Source organism: Dipodomys ordii, unplaced genomic scaffold (genome assembly GCF_000151885.1).
Source record: "Dipodomys ordii isolate 6190 unplaced genomic scaffold, Dord_2.0 Scaffold11, whole genome shotgun sequence".
NCBI lineage: Eukaryota > Metazoa > Chordata > Mammalia > Rodentia > Heteromyidae > Dipodomys > Dipodomys ordii.
This window is the reverse complement of record NW_012267227.1, coordinates 17,469,911-17,486,502: the sequence shown is the minus strand read 5'-3', so window position 1 is coordinate 17,486,502 and position 16,592 is coordinate 17,469,911. Positions and strand designations below refer to the sequence as shown.

Genomic DNA, 16,592 nt, shown 5'->3' with positions numbered 1-16,592 from the left:
CCCCCCAAAAAAAAAAAAGTATTGCCAGGCCCAGCATGGGGATGAACCTGTCTAAGTTGTACATTTAAGGCCTTTCTTCCTTCAAGGAATTCTTACCTCTTTAGTGACGTCAGGCAACTCCAAGGCCAGCTTCATCCACCTTCTAGCTTCGGAGTTTTTTCCTAACTCCCTATAGCACTGAGGAGAGAGGACAATGAAACCTCAGGATGCACACACTATCCTAGGTCGTCTTATTCTCAAAAAAAATGTTTCTAAGATGGGTATCTTCATGTTTACCTTAGAAATATACACTCTTCCTGCTTTGGAAAATCCTGGCCGTAGTTCTTCAGCCTTGGAGGAAGAAATTTTGTGAGTCTATTTCTTAGTAAGTTCTCGTTTTTTCCATATTTAAGGGTCCCAGTAAATTCAATGTCCTTAGGAAGAGCAAGGTTACCCTGGCACTTCTGACTGCCGCCCGCCTGTCCATCCCCAGTACCTTCAGGAAGCTCTGCAGGGCGTCCTGCACACTGGCACTAAGAGGACTTTCAAACAAGGCTGTTGCAGTTTTTTTTTCTAGCCAGCTTAAATGAGAGACCTGTCACCAAAAGATTAAAGTGTGAATAAGAACAATAGGCAGGCTTGGTGTTCACACCTTCCATCCCAGCCCTCGGGAAGGAGAAAAATCAGCCTGGATCAGAGTGGAACCCTATCTCAAAAAATGATGGGGGGCGGCCAGGTGTGAGTGAGCAGGCAGGACTGCTGTGTGGCCTGTGTTGCCTCACCTGATAGCACCACCTGCCAAGAAGGAAGTGAGCCCTGGGGTTCTCTGGCTGCAGAGCAATGGCTTTGTCAACGTGTTCCTGAGGGAAAAGAAGACCAACGTGAGGGAAGAGAAGAGCTTCATGAACAAGATGCTGAGGATGTGAGAAAGCCATTCTAAGCAAGGGAGAGGGAGAGCGGGTGCCTGGGTTAGCCCCTGAGGGGAGGAGGAGCCTGCGCTCACCTTGAAGCTAAAGCCACTCTGGATGCGCCTCTGGATGCCCTCATGCTCAGCCAGCTGACCACAAAGCACTGCAAACCTACAGGGGAAGCAGCAGCCAGCTGAGGGCCAGCACTGGGGCAGCGTCCCTGCGAGGCCCCGCTGCCCCTCCATACTCACCTCCTGCAAAAAAAAAAAAAACTCCTGCGGCCCCCCCCCAGCGGGAAAAAAAAAAAAAAAAAAAAAACACTTGCTCCACCCACAGGCAAGGCCTCACTCAGTCCAAATGTCCCTTTTCCTGTAACAGTAGCCACAGGTTGTCATGAAGATTTGGAAATGCAGAGGAGTGTTGCTCAAGTGGCAGAGCACCTGCCAAGCATACATGGGGCCCTGGGTTCTAAAACGTAAAAAGCAAGACTTCACTACTGATCCACATCAAGTATGAGAGACCTGAGAAGCTAGTGTGCCAAGACTAGGGACAGCACGCTCACGGTTCACCTTGGGTGGGAGGCTCCAGGAATTGTTTTAACCTGAACCAATAGCACTTCTCTCCAGATCCTCCCTGCCAGGGGCACAAGCCAGCCACCTCCTGAAATGTCTCCATAAAACCTTATCGGGGGGACTGGGAAGGTGGCTCAGTGGTAGAGCACTTACTTTGCATGCTCAAGGCCCTGGGTTCGATTCCTTAGCACCACATAAGCAAAAAGAAAAAAGCCGGAAGTGGCGCTGTGGCTCAAGTGGTAGAGCGCTAGCTTTGAGCTGAAGAGCTGAGGGACAGCAGGCCCAGAGTTCAGGCCCCATGACCGGACCCAAAAAAAAAAAAAAAAAAAAACCTTATCGGGGTACAGCACTTGCCTAGCACATGTGAAGCACTGACCTCATCCCCATCCTCAGCACCACTTAAAAGAAAAAGCCGCTGGACACGGTGGTTTTAGTCACAAAAGTTCAGGCTCAGCTCATGCAACTTTGTAAGGCCTATGTAAAAACATGTTTAAAGAACTGGGAACGGCCGGGCACCAATGGCTCACACCTGTAACCCTAGCTACTCAGGAGGCTGAGATCTGAGAATCACAGTTTGAAGCCAGCCCAGCCAGGAAAGTCCATGAAACTCATCTCCAATAAACTACCAGAAGTGGCGCTGTGGCTCAAATGGTAGAGCTCTAGCCTTGAGCTGAAGAGCTGAGGAACAGCGCCCAGGCCCACAAGAGTTCCAGCCCCACAACTGACAAAAAGAAAAAAAGTACTGGGAATGTAGCTAAGTACCTGGTGCAAGGAATTCAATTCTCAGGCCAGCCGGAACCTGACCATGCGTTACCACTGCCATTTCCAAGAAGCAAAGGTGACATTAGGTAAGCATCTATCAAGCCCAGATTGTTTTCCCATGTGTCTCAGACACTCGTAGAGGTTTATTTCCATGTTTTCCTGAAATGGTTGCTCCTAGGAACACCTAAGAGCTAAAGGGAAACTGGACTGCCTAGGACTTAACGTGCCCCCTGGGGAGAAGCCTCGCGGAGAACTGAAGTAACCTAAACCTAAGCTGCAGCAAGCAGGGCCCGGGAGACCACAAAACCCCACTGCTTTGAGGGCGAGCTCACGCTGCTGCCCCATGCAAACCAAGCAAAGAAGCCAAGGTCCACCACTAGCCAGACCATAGCTGGAGAAGAGCCTGTGCAGGGCCGGAGTGAGCGCCTCCCCCAGAAGCCTCCACGTTCAGTGGCTAGCATGACTTCAGAAGTGCCCGCACTCCTCGCTGGCCTCCCCCAGAAGAAAAAGCCTTCTGATGGGTAGGAGCTGGTGGTGTGCAGAACCTCAGCCTTCTGATGGGTAGGAGCTGGTGGTGTGCAGAACCTCAGACGAGCGCGCTCTCCCTGCCCCCACCAGTGCTCCACGGGTGCTGCTACTCACCACTGGTGACTTTCAGCACTCTCGTCCCCCTTCTCCAGAGCAGCCTCTGCTTCTTCTTTCCCTGGAAGGAAAAGGAAGAGCCGCTGTTGACATGACCTCCCATTCACATTTCCCAGAAGCACTAGAGGAAGACTTTTTTCCCTCTGCCGGTCCTAGGGCTGAACTTGGGTCCTGGGCACTTTATTGCTGAAGGCTGGTGTTGAACCACTTCATTCCATAGCTACACGTCTGGCTTTTTGGTGGCTAAGTGGTGGTTAAGAGTCTCATGCACTTTCCTGCCCGGGCCGACTTCACATGGTGACCCTCAAAAACCTCAGCCTCCTGAGTAGCTGGGTTCCGGGTGTGTACCACTAGCACCTAAGAATGACCAAGCCTAACCCAAGTTGAGACTTGTTTGCAAACAGTTTGTGAACTTGAACACACCTTTGTCAGCACTTGAGCTTTATTCTTTTACACTCTTGTTACCTATAGCCTATACTGACCTCAAAGTTAAGATCCTCCGGCCTTCACGTTCCAAGTACTGAGCTTATAGGCATACACTACCTCGCTCGGTTCGTGGTCACCTAATGTACTTGAAACAAATGTTAGCATTTCAAACATAAAAACCAATAGGCACTATCCCCCCCGCAAACTTTATTCTCCGGGAACCCTATTTTGCATAAAATTTTAGATATCCTGGTTTTCACTTGGTCTTGGCAAGATGGACAGAAGAGCCAAGTGGAGACACGTGAAAGCTAACACAACTCGAGTGGTGCCCACATGTCACAGAAAACGCTGCAGAGCAGCTAAGTGGAGGGGCGCTGAGTGGGTTGGGGCGGTAGGCTGCGAAGCAACAAGATCCAGTGAGGAGTGCAGCACGCTACAGCCTCGTCAGTCACCAGCTCCCAAACCTGCAGCTACAGCCTTTGCTATCTTGAAAACACACTGCCTACAGCATCACTGTGGAGCCTGCCAGAGCCTCGTACACACACACACACACACCCTACACTGCCACCTCCTTCACCATGTGCACTGCTGTGGCCAGGCTCACACTGATTCTACCACCATTCACCGCCATACGGACGCCTTGTCCACCAGCACCTGTGAAGCGGCCCACCTCTTTGTTATGGCCTCATCAACAATCTATGGGTTCCCACAAAATCAAACCCCCAGAGCATTTTGTTGGAGGAATGACCTGTATTTCTCGAAGTGTTCTCAAATTACTGTCTAGTTCAAAGCTCAGAGCAGTGAGCCAGCTTCCTTCGGGTCATGGCGCTCCCCGGTGCCTGGCAGCAGAGGTGGCCAGGGGTGGCTGGGCAGTGTTACATACTGGAGATACGTTCTGGTTTTGGTACTAGGGCATGAACTCGGAGCCTCACTCTCCCTTAATTTGCTCATGGCTAATTGCTGTACCTCATCAGCCACATTTCCAGGCTATATTTTGCTGGTTATCTGGAATCTTCTGTGTAGGCAGGGCTTCTTGTTAACAAGTTTACTTGACCACATGACAGAGGCCAGGCTGAACCCAGGCCCACCCCACCCTCGAGGGTAGGGACCTAAGAAGTAGCAGCAATCACCCAAATGCTTGTCACCATGTACAATAAGGACTCTACTCTCAGAACACCTGCCGTGTAGGCTCCAACTCAGCTGGAATTCTAGTGTTTCAGAAAGTAGGCCTTGTAACCCATTATGGTTGGGTAGTAAGAATCAAAGATTAGTCCTAGGCCAGATGCTGGTGGCTCACACCTGCCATCCTAGCTACTCAGGAGGCTGAGATCTGAGGATCACAGTTCAAAGCCAGCCCAGGCAGGAAAGTCTGTGAGACTCTTATCTTCAATAAACCACCAGAAAACTGGAAGTGAGCTGAGGAACAGCACCTAGGCCCAGAGGTTCAAGCCCCGTGACGACGAGAAAAAACTTTAATCCTACCATGACATGAGTATGAAAAAGTCCTCCTGTGTTATAGCAACACGCAGAGAAGCAGGCTGCTGCTGCTGCTTTTTCTTTGAGGGTGAACCCAGGGCCCAGCACATCCTAGGTAAGCAGTCCACCATGCTGAGAAGAGACCAGCTACACTGCCCAGACAGGTGGCATCTGGCTGGGCCTCCGCCACAGGTACTCACCACCAAGGGCATACGACTTCTTCTCACTCACTTCATCAGTGAGCTCACACATGTCACTGTAGGCCCGGGCCAGGCGCCAGAGAAAGTCCTGATGGCTTCCATACTGCAGACCAAACAGAAAGGCAGGTCCCTCAGCCATGAAGAATGAGGGCCTGGCCTTCCCCTCGCCCTAGTTTAGCTTTAAAATTGACACAAGGCCAACTCATGGCACTTGTAGCCGGCAGTTTGCACAATGCAGGGTGAGGACATTCTGTCCTAATTCTGCCAGGAGGAAAGGTCAACTCCAAGATGCGAGGCCCAGCAGATGCCCTCCAGACACAGGAAAAATACGCAACTTTTGGAGGTGTGGCTCAAGTGGTAGAGTGCCAGCCTTGAGTGGAAAGGCTAAGGGACGTCACCCAGACTGAGTTCAAGCCCCAGGACCATGTGTGCTGGTGCAGACACATGCACACAAGTGTGAAACAGACCATGCCCTGATAGCTCACACCTTTGATCCTAACTACGCAGGAGGCTGAGACCTGAGCATCACCTTTCAAAGCCACCTGGACAGGGAAGTTCTAAGACTAATCCCCAGTTAAGCACAAAAAGCTGGGAGCATAGCTGGGGCTCGAGTGAGTCAGCACCCAAGGCCTCCCCACCAAAACGGGAAGCTACAAAAAAAGGCAAATGGTAGTTCTGGGGAGGGTAAGCACACATTTTGTGGTTGACTTGTAAGATGGTTGTGACAAATATTTAAGGAGGGCAGGTAAGCAAGGCTCTGCCTCAAGAAAAGAGCTGATGGGCAGATGGAAATGTCTGTCCCTCCCACACCCTCGACGTACAGGAGCAGCTCTGGGAAGTTCCGCAGGCATGGAGGAGCCGCCTGGGGCCCGTGGGACACGTAGCCTGAGATCTGGGCACACACAGAACCCACTATCCCATCCCCACTTCCCTTCCCATGCTGCCCTGCAGGAAAGGAGGCAGGAGCCACATGGGGAGGGGGAGGACGGAGGAGGGAGGGCAGGCTCACCGCCAGCTTGTTGTTGAGCAGCAGCTGGAAGCCGTCGCGCTTGCTCTGCGTGCCACCCTGGTGCAGCTCGTCTGCCTGCTGCAGGAGCAGCCGCACCTCCTCAAGGCCGGAGGCGGAGGCTTCGGCCTCCAGGGAGCCAGACACTGGTTTTGAAGCTGCCTCTGTCTCCAAGTCCAAAGAATCTTTTCTTCCCATTTTCACGGTCTCACAGCTCGCTTCATCTTCCTCATCCTCACTCTCCTTGTCAGAGTCGTGCTCGTAGTCGGACTCGGCATTGGCAGTGGTGTAACTGGCGGAGAATTGTAAATGGCAGGCTTACAGAAGGGAACCTCTCTGTTCAAAGCCCCATCTGTCTGCCCTTTGTGCACAAAGAGGGACTCAGCACTGTTGTCCAAGTAAAAATCTCATCACTTATAGCTAGTCTTCAAGAGAGACAATCCTGGGGCTGGGAAGGTGGCTCAGTGGTAAAGTGCTTGCCTTGCATGCCTGAGGCCCTGGATTCGATTCCTCGGCACCACATTAAAAAAAAGCCAAAAGCCTGGCGCTGGTGGCTCACACCTGTAACCCTAGCTACTCAGGAGGCTGAGATCTGAGGATCATGGTTCAAAGCCAGCCCAGGCAGGAGAGACCGTGAGACTTCTATCTCCAATAAACCACTAGAAAACCAGAAGTGGCGCTGTAGCTCAAGTGGTAGAGCGCTCGCCTTGAGCTGAAGAGCTGAGGGACAGCGCCCAAGCCCAGAGTTCAAGCCCCATGACCGACCAAAAAAAAAAAAGCCGAAGTGATGCTGTGGCACAAGGGGTCGAGTGCTAGCCTTGAACTGAAGAGCTCAGGGACAGCACCCAGGCCCAGAGTTCAAGCCCCATGACCGACCAAAAAAAAAAAAGCCGAAGTGATGCTGTGGCACAAGGGGTCGAGTGCTAGCCTTGAACTGAAGAGCTCAGGGACAGCACCCAGGCCCAGAGTTCAAGCCCCATGACCAAAAAGACCAATCTGGGCTATATTGTGAGATACTTCAAAAAAAGAAAGAGCCAGGGAGCGGCAACGCACACCTGTGATCCTAGCTATTCAAGAGGCTGAAATATGAGGATCAGTTTGAAGCCAGGTAGGCAGAAAAGTCCCCATGAGACTCACCACCAATTAATCACCAGAAAACCAGAAGGTGGAGCTGTGGCGCAAAGTGGTAGAGCACTAGCTTTGAGCAAAAGATCTGACAGCACCCACCCCAAGCACAAATCCCATGACTGGCAAAAAACAAAAAGAACTTGTTGCTAGTGGCTCATACCTGTAAACACAGGTACTCAAGAGGCTAAGATCTGAGAATCAAAAGTTTAGAAGTCAACGCATGCATGAAGCCCTGGGTTCGATTCCTCAGTACCACATAAACAGGAAAAGCCAGAAGTGGTGCTGTGGCTCAAGTGGTAGAGTGCTAGCCATGAGCAAAAGACGCTCAGGGACAGTACCTAGGCCCTGAGTTCAAGCCCCAGGACTGAAAAAAAAAAAAAAAAACCCAAGGAAACAAACGAAAGAGATATCTCCAAATCCCACCAAAAATCCAGAAATAGAGGTGTTATTCAAGTGGTAGAGACCCAACTTTCATCCAAAAAAAAGCAAAGCAACATTTTGAGGCCTTGAGTTCAAGCTCTAATACCCCCGTGTCCCCCCCTCCCCCAAAGAAAGGGCAGAGGGTATGGGACTCAAGTAGCAGAGTGCCTAACAAGCATGAGGTAGAGTTCAAACCCTAGTACTAACTCTCTGGCTGTTTGACTAGGAGCTCTTATCATCCCAATACCCTAAATTCAATCCCAATACTGCAACAACAACAACAACAAAAAATCCACCTATCAACTCAAAGACCTCCATATCAGACCTGAAACTTTGAAATTACTGCAACAGAGAGTAGGAGAAATACTAGAACTCATAGGTATAAGCAGAAACTTTTTGAAAAGAGTCGGAGGTACAACAGGAGAGACTAGACAGATGGGATTTTATCACACTAAAAACTTTCTGCACAGAGCTGGGAAGGTGGCTTAGTGGTAGAGCGCTTGCCTTGCATGCATGAGGCCCTGGGTTTGATTCCTTAGCACTACACAAGCAGGAAAAAAAAAAAAAAGACAGAAGTGCTATTGCTCAAGTGGTAGGGTGCGAGCCCTGAGCTGAAGAGCTGAGGGACAGCGCCCAGGCCCAGAGTTCAGGCCCCACGATCGGACCCAAAAAAAAAAATTTTTCTGCACAGCAAAGGACATAGTTACTAAACTATAAAGACAGCCAGCAGACTGGGAGAAGAGGTTCACCAGCAATACCTTGGATCAAGCATATAATATATACAGGAGCTCAAGAAACTAACCCCTCCCATGCCTAATGAGCCAGTCATTAAATGGGCAAAGGAGCTAAGAATGGCAAAAAGCAACACAAAATGCTCATCATCCCTGGCCATGAAGATGTGCCATTAGAAATAATGTATCATTTGCAGGGAAATGGAACTAGAACAAATCATGTTAAGTAAGGTAAGCCAAGAGCAGAGAGACAAACAACCCGTATTTTCTCTGAAGTGTGGAAACGAGGTCTAAAATACACCAGGACTTAATAAATGATGCAGGACTGTAGGCACCTGCACACCGTGGGACCAAACGAGGATGCTCAGGAGAGGAGCACAAAGGCACATGCCTGTGTGCCTCTCATCACCCAAAATACGATTTAGCGAAATGAACTCCAGGAAATGGAAACGAGTTTTTTTCTTTGTTGCTGGTTTTGTGTCTTGTTTGTTCATTTATCTGCCTTTGAGAAGGCAAGGGGATGTGGGGCTGGGAAGGTGGCTCAGTGGTAGAGTGCTTGCCTTGCATGCATGAGGCCTTGGGTTTGATTCCTCAGCACCACATAAGGAAAAGCTGCAAGTGGCGCTGTGGCTCAGGTGGTAGAGCTGCGAAGACAAGGGGAGGCGCAGAAATGGAGGCAGAGAGTGAACAAGGGCAGCAGTGGTACTCACTAGACACTACGTTGAAAATCAATTATACAACTTGTGGGTGGAGATGGAAGGGAAAAACTGGGAGACAGTGAGGGAAGGAGTGACATTATCCAAAAGGAAATGTGCTCTTTACCTGACGTACGTAACGCTGACCCCTCCGCACATCACCTTTATAATAAAAAACCATTGGGGAATGATGGGACAGATGTATGCTTCCTGGCTTTCTTCAGCTGCCTGTGGCCCATGGCTATTAATAATCAACTTTGTCTGGCCTATGTATGACGTTACAAATGGCACGGAGAAGGTGCGGCGGCTGTTGGGGTAAACCTTCTGCTCTCGGGATGACAGGAGGCGGTGCTAAGCAGATGGGCTAGGAGGGCCAAAGGCCAGGGAGACAGGCCAAGGTCCGCGGCGGGAGCCACTGACAGCAGATTCTGCCCCTAGGTCAAGCATGGTCTAAGCTGCTTCCTCCAGGAGCTTGTCAATCTGAAAAAGGTCCTGGAAACATCTCCAAGAACTTGTACTGGTCTTTAAAGAGGTCATCAAAGTGTATTTCTCATAGCAATTTGCTGTAAACAGTTCAGAAATCAAAGGGACAGAGGAAGGTGGCCTAAGGTCTCGCACAAGGACACCCTGGGGAAAACCACCCGAGTCTGAGGCTTGGACAGCTCCTCCTGAAGGAGGAGGGCGCCTTCCCCGGCCAGTCAGGCCCACAAAGGAATAAGTGATTTATCTGGTGCGCTGCGCTGGTCTCCTTCTGTCTCTTGCTCTGCCTCTGGCATTCCCAGGGAGGGAGCAACGCCCTCACCCGGCTGGAGCAGAGCCAGGAGGAGAGAGCCTTAGTGGTGTCCCGCCCCCAAGGCTAAAGGTCAAAGCCAGAGGAGCAGCAGCGGTGAGGAGGAGCCTTGTGGAGTGAGAGCTGGCAGAGCCTGGGAAGCGCTGGGCTCCAGCAAGGCTAGCCCAGGGGCACTTTGCCCCTCACCCCCACCAGAGCTCCTGCCCCACCAGCTGGCTTGTGAGACTGACAAGAGAATTCCTGCGCCATCCTCGCACCTTGCGCCTTTCCCAGCTGGTGGACACCCACCGAGGAGGGGAGGAGCTGTTGCTTAACAAGCCCCAGGCTCTTAAGGTCAGGGACTAGCAGGTTCTCTGGAACAGGCCCTTGGGACTTGCAGGCAGTCAAGAGGAACATAATTTTTAGGGGAGGGAGGGAGGGAGGGAGGGAGGGACTTCGCACTGAGGTGGGGCATGCTTGAGAGGGCAGAGGCCCTGGAGTCCCATGCGGATCCCACGGGTAGGCAGACTGGCTCTGGCCTTCTCGGGCATCCCCTGTGGGGATCTCCCACCTTACCACCCCCCCTTCCTCAGGTCAGCCGTGGTCAGGCAAGCTCTGAATGAGGGACCAAGCTTACAAGCTGCACAATGGTCCCGCCTCTGCCACAGCCAATTTCAGAACTCGGGAATCAGCTTCCAGCGGACCAGGACTGTCGCTCTCTTCCCTCCATCCCTAAATGAAGCGCTCCCCTCCCACAGCCCAAATGCGCGAGGCCATTTCAGCCTGTGGCCTCCTCCCGAACCTCCCCTTGACCTACATGGCAGCTGTCAAGATGAAGACTCTCGGTGCCACTGCCCCAGAGAGCAGCTGGGGAAGCAGTCTTGCACCACACCAGCATTTAGGTGCCCCAGGCTGGGTCATGGCTGCACCTGCTGGAGCTGTAACTCGCAACACTAGCTACACTTTAGGCACCACAGCTGGCTGCCCACCCCCGTCCCCACCCACAATCACACACTCCTTGTGGCCTTTGAAGACTGAGCAAGCAACCTAAGCAGCAAGCAGTTTAGTTCCTACACTGGCTCTCGCTGATGCCGGAGGTTTTACTGTGTTTTGTTTTTGTTTTCAGACAGTGTGGACTGGCCTTGAACACACTGCCCAGTGCTGAGATCACCAACGTGCAGCACAGTACCTGGTACCTAGAACTGGAACATCATCTTTGCCCACTACTACTTTAAACTTTGACATCCAGAATCATCAAATGATTGTTTTACTTTTGCCCACTCCTCAGACATAGCTAAGGAAGTGCCTCAGGCCCAAAGCTCTAGGTAAATATGTTAACAAGCAACCGTTTCTGCTAGGTTTTTTTGTTGTTGTGTTTTGTTGCCAGTCCTGGGGCTTGAACTCAGGGCCTGGACACTGTCCCTGAGCTTCTTTTGCTCAAGGATAGCACTCTACCACTTGAGCCACAGCGCCCTTTCTGGCTTTATGTGGTACTGAGGAATTGAACCCAGGGCTTCATGCATGCTAGGCAAGCGTTCTACCACTAAGCCACATTCCCAGCCTCTGCTCGCTCATGAACTGTGCAGATACTAGGGGTCTGACAGCCCAGGCAACAGAGTAACAAATAAAGGACTAAAGATTCTTTATCAAGACTTTACCTGTTTTGGATAGGGGCCGCTCAGTAAGAAGCAGTGCATACAGCAAAGGACCTAGTTACTAAACTAGAAAAGACAACCAACCGACTGGGAGAAGAGCCTTACCAGCAACACATCCGACAGAGGCCTACTGTACAAAATACACAAGGAGCTCAAAATAAACCGCTGCAAACTAATACACCAATCAGTAAGGGGGCAAAGGAGCTAGAGAGATTTCAGAAGAAGAATGGCAAGGAAACACATGAAGAAATGTTTACTATCCCTGATCATAAAGGTAATTGACACAACTCGAGATTCCATCTCACCCCAGTTGGATTAGCCAACATTGCGGATGTACACATCAATAAATATTGGCTGGGATGTAGGGGAAAAGGAACCCTATTGCACTGGTGGCAATGTGAACTAAACTAGTATAACCACTCTGTAAGGCAGTTGGGAGGTTCCTCAAAAAACTCCGCCTAGAACGACCCTACACCCCAGCCGCGGCACTCCAGGTCGTTACAGGCAACATCCAGTTCCACTGCTGCACTATTCACAACAGCCAAGGTGTGGAGACAGCGAGATGCGCCCACCCAAAGTGTACACTGCGTTCCTCAGATGCAATGAAAGTACATGTCAGCTCTCATCTGCCTTTCCTTAGAGAGGCTAAGGCAAAAGAAACGTGAGTTTGAGAGCAGGCTGGGTGACATAGTAAGTTCAAAGCCAGGCTGTTAGCTAGGCACTGGTGGCTCACACCTATAATTCTAGCTACTCAAGGAGCTGAGATCTGAGGATCACGGCTCAAAGCCAGCCTGGAGAGAATTACCAGAAAACCTGAAATAATGCTTTAAAGGGGCACAATGCTAGTCTTAAGCAAAACAGCTCAGGGACAGCAGAGTTCAACACCATGATCTACCAAAAAAAAAAAAAGCCAGGCTGGTCTATGTGTGAGGCTCTCTCTCAAATAAACAGAACAAACAACAAAAGTGACGTGGAAAATAATACATGCACCATTGCTAACATTTCTAGTTGTCTGAATGACATATATAGGTGTTACTTCAGCTGATTTACTCACACCCTGATCACGCTCCAGGAAGTGTTTACAGCAGCTTACTTTGAATCTTCCACTGACAAATACTACTTTGGCCAACACAGCTACCTGCAGCCCCGCCTGCTGCAGCCGGATGACTCACCCCCCTTCGCTCTCAGCGTCCGTGAACGCGGCTCCCGAGGAGGCTGTGAAGTAGATGGAGCTGGAGCCCGTGGAGTCACTCCTCTCCCGCGCACATGGGAACCTGCGCCGCCGAGCCACTCTCTGGTGCTCTTCCATGTGCGATCTGGAACACAGGCCTCATCAGCTGTCTCTCCCCTCACTCTGACTGCTCCCCCTCATTAAAGGAGCCAAGACACCTGTTCTCCGCAATATGCAGAAGTCAGATTTAAAACACAATGGGATATGGCCTAGTATACAGGATCCTAGACACCCATTTACATGGAGACCAAAAGAGAAGAGCACCAAATTGTAACCCCCAAGCACCTTTTCATATGTATATAATATACACACTGAACCCTGAACTAATCTCCAAAGATAAGGAAACGAAGGACTGCTTCTTAATTTGTCCTTCTAGATGACGCTGTATTCTTTCCCTTCTACACGGTGTATGCAAGTGCACATCTAGGGAAGGTCGGGGGAGGGAAGAGGGCAGCAGCAGAGCCCACTGGCTCCGGACATGTGGAAAGTGAACCAAACAACTCACGGGCAGAGATGGGAGGGAGGGGATGACAAAGCAACATAACCACAAGGAAATAAATGTACTTACACCTGACATGTGCAAAGGTAACTGCTGTATATCACCTCTAAAATAACAATAAAATAAGAAAATAAGAAAGGAGCCAAAACAGCCAGAGGCCAAAAAAGCCTCTGGTCTCCACCGTCAGGAGAGCTCAAAGCATCCCCCGGGCACAGGCAGCTTGGCCAACTAGATTGGGCAGAACAAGGAGTTCCATCTGGTAAAACAGACCAACAGTACCTGGACACAACCAGGAGCTGGTACAAGATAAGGAGCCAAACAGCAGCTTCCTCCAACATTAAGTCAGAAACTATAGATCTGGCTTTTCAGCTGGGAGCTGGGTGCCAGTAGCTCAGGCCTGTAATCAGGAGGCTGAGATCCAAAGATAGCAGTTCAAAGCCAGCCCAGGCAAGAAAGTCCATGAGACTCATCTCAATTAACTGACAAAAGAAGCTGAAAGAGGAGCTATGGCTCAAGTGGTAGAGCTCTAGCCTTGAGCACCAGGCCTGAGATCCAGCCCTACTACATACATACACACATGCACACACACACACACACACACACACACACACACACACACACACACACCCTGTCTTCTTTCTTACAGACAGACAGCAAGAGCTGGAAATGTGGCTTAGTGGTAAAGAGCTTGCCTAGCATGCATGAAGCCCTGGGTTCCACAGCATCACATAAACAGAAGAAGCCAGAAGTGGCGCTGTGGCTCAAGTGCTACAGTGCTAGCCTTGAGCAAAAGAATCTCAAGGACATTGCTCAGGTCCTGAGTTCAAGCCTCAGGACTAGCAGGGAAAAAAAAGACAGCAAAGCCCCAAACCGTGGAAAAAGCATTAGTGGAAGGAAGAGGAGAGGATGGGGGAGGAGGAACAGGGAGGAAGCTGCACTACTCACCGGACCTCCCCAACAATCTCCCCAGCAAGCCCTTGCAGGCTGCTTCTCAACTCCTCCACCTCCCGCCGCAGTGCCACAAGACTAGTCAGCACGAAGTCCAGGCGGTCCAGCACCTTCTCCTGCCCTTCCTGTGGAAGGCTGGGCAGCACCGCAGCATCTCCAGCCTCCCCTGGGATGGCTCGTGACCGCATCACTGAAGGACAGGGGACAGGAGACACAGATACCCATGAGATACACTGGGGAGTTCTCACACCTACAATTCTAGAATACTCCTTTTTCACTGGAGTTCAATTTATAGAGAAAACCCTGAGGCTCAGATACCGTATACTCAAGAGCCCAATTTGTGATAACAAGTTCCAAGTAACCAGAAAAACAGTAAAGTTCCAATCTTCTCTGAGAATTGCTCGCAGTACAGCTCTGAAGTCACGCTGCACACCACAGATAATGTAAAATGCTTGCAGGATGCAGTGCCCAGAAGGCAGGAGAGCCGCCCAGGAGTAAACGTAAAATCTGCCCAAACCAGGCAGCTAATATCAACAACACAGTAAAACAGGGTACTCAAGAGTGAGTGAGTGAGTGAGTGTGAGAGTGTGTGTGTGTGTGTGTGTGTGTGTGTGTTCACGCACGAGCTGGTCCGAGAGCTTGAACTAAGGGCCTTGAAGTTGTCCCTGAACTTTTGTGTTCGAGACTAACACTCTTGAGCCACAGGTCAATTTCCAGCTTGTTGATGGTCAACTGCAGATTAAGAGTCTCATGGAGGGGCTGGGAATGTGGTTTAGTGGAAGTGCTTGCCTAGCATGCATGAAGCCCTGGGTTCGATTCCTTAGTAGCCCATAAAATGGAAAAGGCATTGTGGCTCAAATGGTAGAGTGCTAGCCTTGCACAAAAGCAACTCAGAAACAGTGCCCGGGCCCTGAGTTCAGGCCCCAGTACTGGTAGGGGAAAAACAAAAAACTCATGGACTTGCTTGTCAGGGCTGACTTCATCCTGTGATACTCAGATCTCAGCCTCCTGCCCAACTTCAAATTCTTTTTCCTTTCTAATTGGGGCTTGAACTCAAGACAGGCAGTCTAGCATTTGAACCACAGCTCCACTTTTGACTTTTTGCTGGTTACCTAGAGTTAAGTGTCTCCTGGACTTTCCACCTCAGCTAACTTTGAGTTACAATCTGCAGATCTCAACCTCCTGAAAGAAAAGCTAAGATTACCAGTTTGAGCCCATCAATTCCGTCAAATTCTGATCTCACTTCACAAATAGTAAACTCCACTTCTCTTGAGAACTTCATTCGGTTATATCAGGGACAGGAAAAAGGAAAAGGAGCAGCACTGGAAAAAGCCCAGTCAGACCCCAGAAGCTCATCACCCATCCTGCCTGAACTGGGCTCTGTGTGTGTCCTAACAGTGACATGAGCTGAAGAATGCACAGTCAAGGCAGAAACAGAACACGCAGCGTAACTTCCTCAGTTATGGGTAATTTGGCCCAACCCCAGTACATTTCCAACAGTGTTCAAGAATGTAAAGCAATGGCTAGGAATGTGGCTTCATAACAGACTGCTTGCCTAGCATGCATGAAGCCCTAGGTTCGATTCCTCAGTATCACATAAACGGAAAAAGCCAGAAATGGCGCTGTGGCTCAATGGTAGAGTCTTAACGGTAGAGTTCAAGCCCCATAACTGGCAAAAAAAAAAAAAAAATAGAGCAAGAAAGATGGAAATGTGGCCTCTTTCCCCCAACCTCAGTAGACCACTTCTTAAAAAAATTACAAGTGAATACACAGAAAGACCGCACACCTGCCACACCATGTCAAAGGCTAACAGCCTGCTGCAATCAGTCGTGATTAACTCTGGGAAGAATCTTCCAGAACTCCTAAAACAGGTAGCTAGGGGACACACTCATTTCCAATTAACATGAAATGAGATCATCTAGGAGCAATGGCTTCAGCAAGCCCTAGATGATTTGGTCGGAGGAGTAAACCTGCAGGTGTTAGGAAGCAAAAAGCACAACCCGCGGCAGCTGAGGCTGCACCACGCCGTGCAGCGTTACGTTCACGGGACCAGGGGACCAGACCCAACCTTGCCACTTCTGTGACCACCTCAGAAAAGTTACACGATCCCTCTGAATCTGTTTGCTCATGAAGATTAGGAAAACAGCAGCAACGTCGGATGGGTGTCCCAACTCCCTTCCAACTCGAGCCCGTAATTCAAGACCTGAGCCTCGCGGCTTCCATTCCTGCGAGACCTGTGGTGGTCGCTCGCTGTGGCCGGAGCTAACGCTGAGAGCTCCCCAGGTGTTCCGTCCTCTCCCCTGGAGCCACAGCGGGCAGAGGAGGAACACGGGGCCGGCTTTGCTCTGGCCCCCGGCCGCCGCCGCGGCCTCCCCCTCACCTGGGCGGCCGGACTCCGGCGTTGGCGCGTGGTCCAGGGAGTTGGGCAGGCTCTGGTTCCGGCCATGGCGCTGGGTCCGTCGCCACCGCTGGCCGTAGAAGAGGCACAGGAAGCCGAGGCCGGCGGCGGTGCCCAGCAGCAGCCCCAGCCCGGCGCGGGCGCCGC

At 50.8% G+C, this 16,592-nt stretch overlaps 1 protein-coding gene across 1 annotated transcript; it reads right to left on the bottom strand.

Annotated features, from left to right (window-relative positions):
- Positions 1-50: 50 nt before the first annotated feature.
- Rmdn3 (regulator of microtubule dynamics 3) lies at positions 51-16,590 on the bottom strand (the record flags this gene model as incomplete). Its single annotated transcript, XM_013010001.1, has 11 exons — positions 51-177; positions 277-330; positions 476-574; positions 762-839; positions 983-1,058; positions 2,864-2,924; positions 4,966-5,068; positions 5,975-6,263; positions 12,542-12,685; positions 14,045-14,237; positions 16,428-16,590. Coding segments are annotated over 11 exons (1,356 nt in total), but the record flags the coding sequence as incomplete, so codon positions are not given.
- Positions 16,591-16,592: the final 2 nt, after the last annotated feature.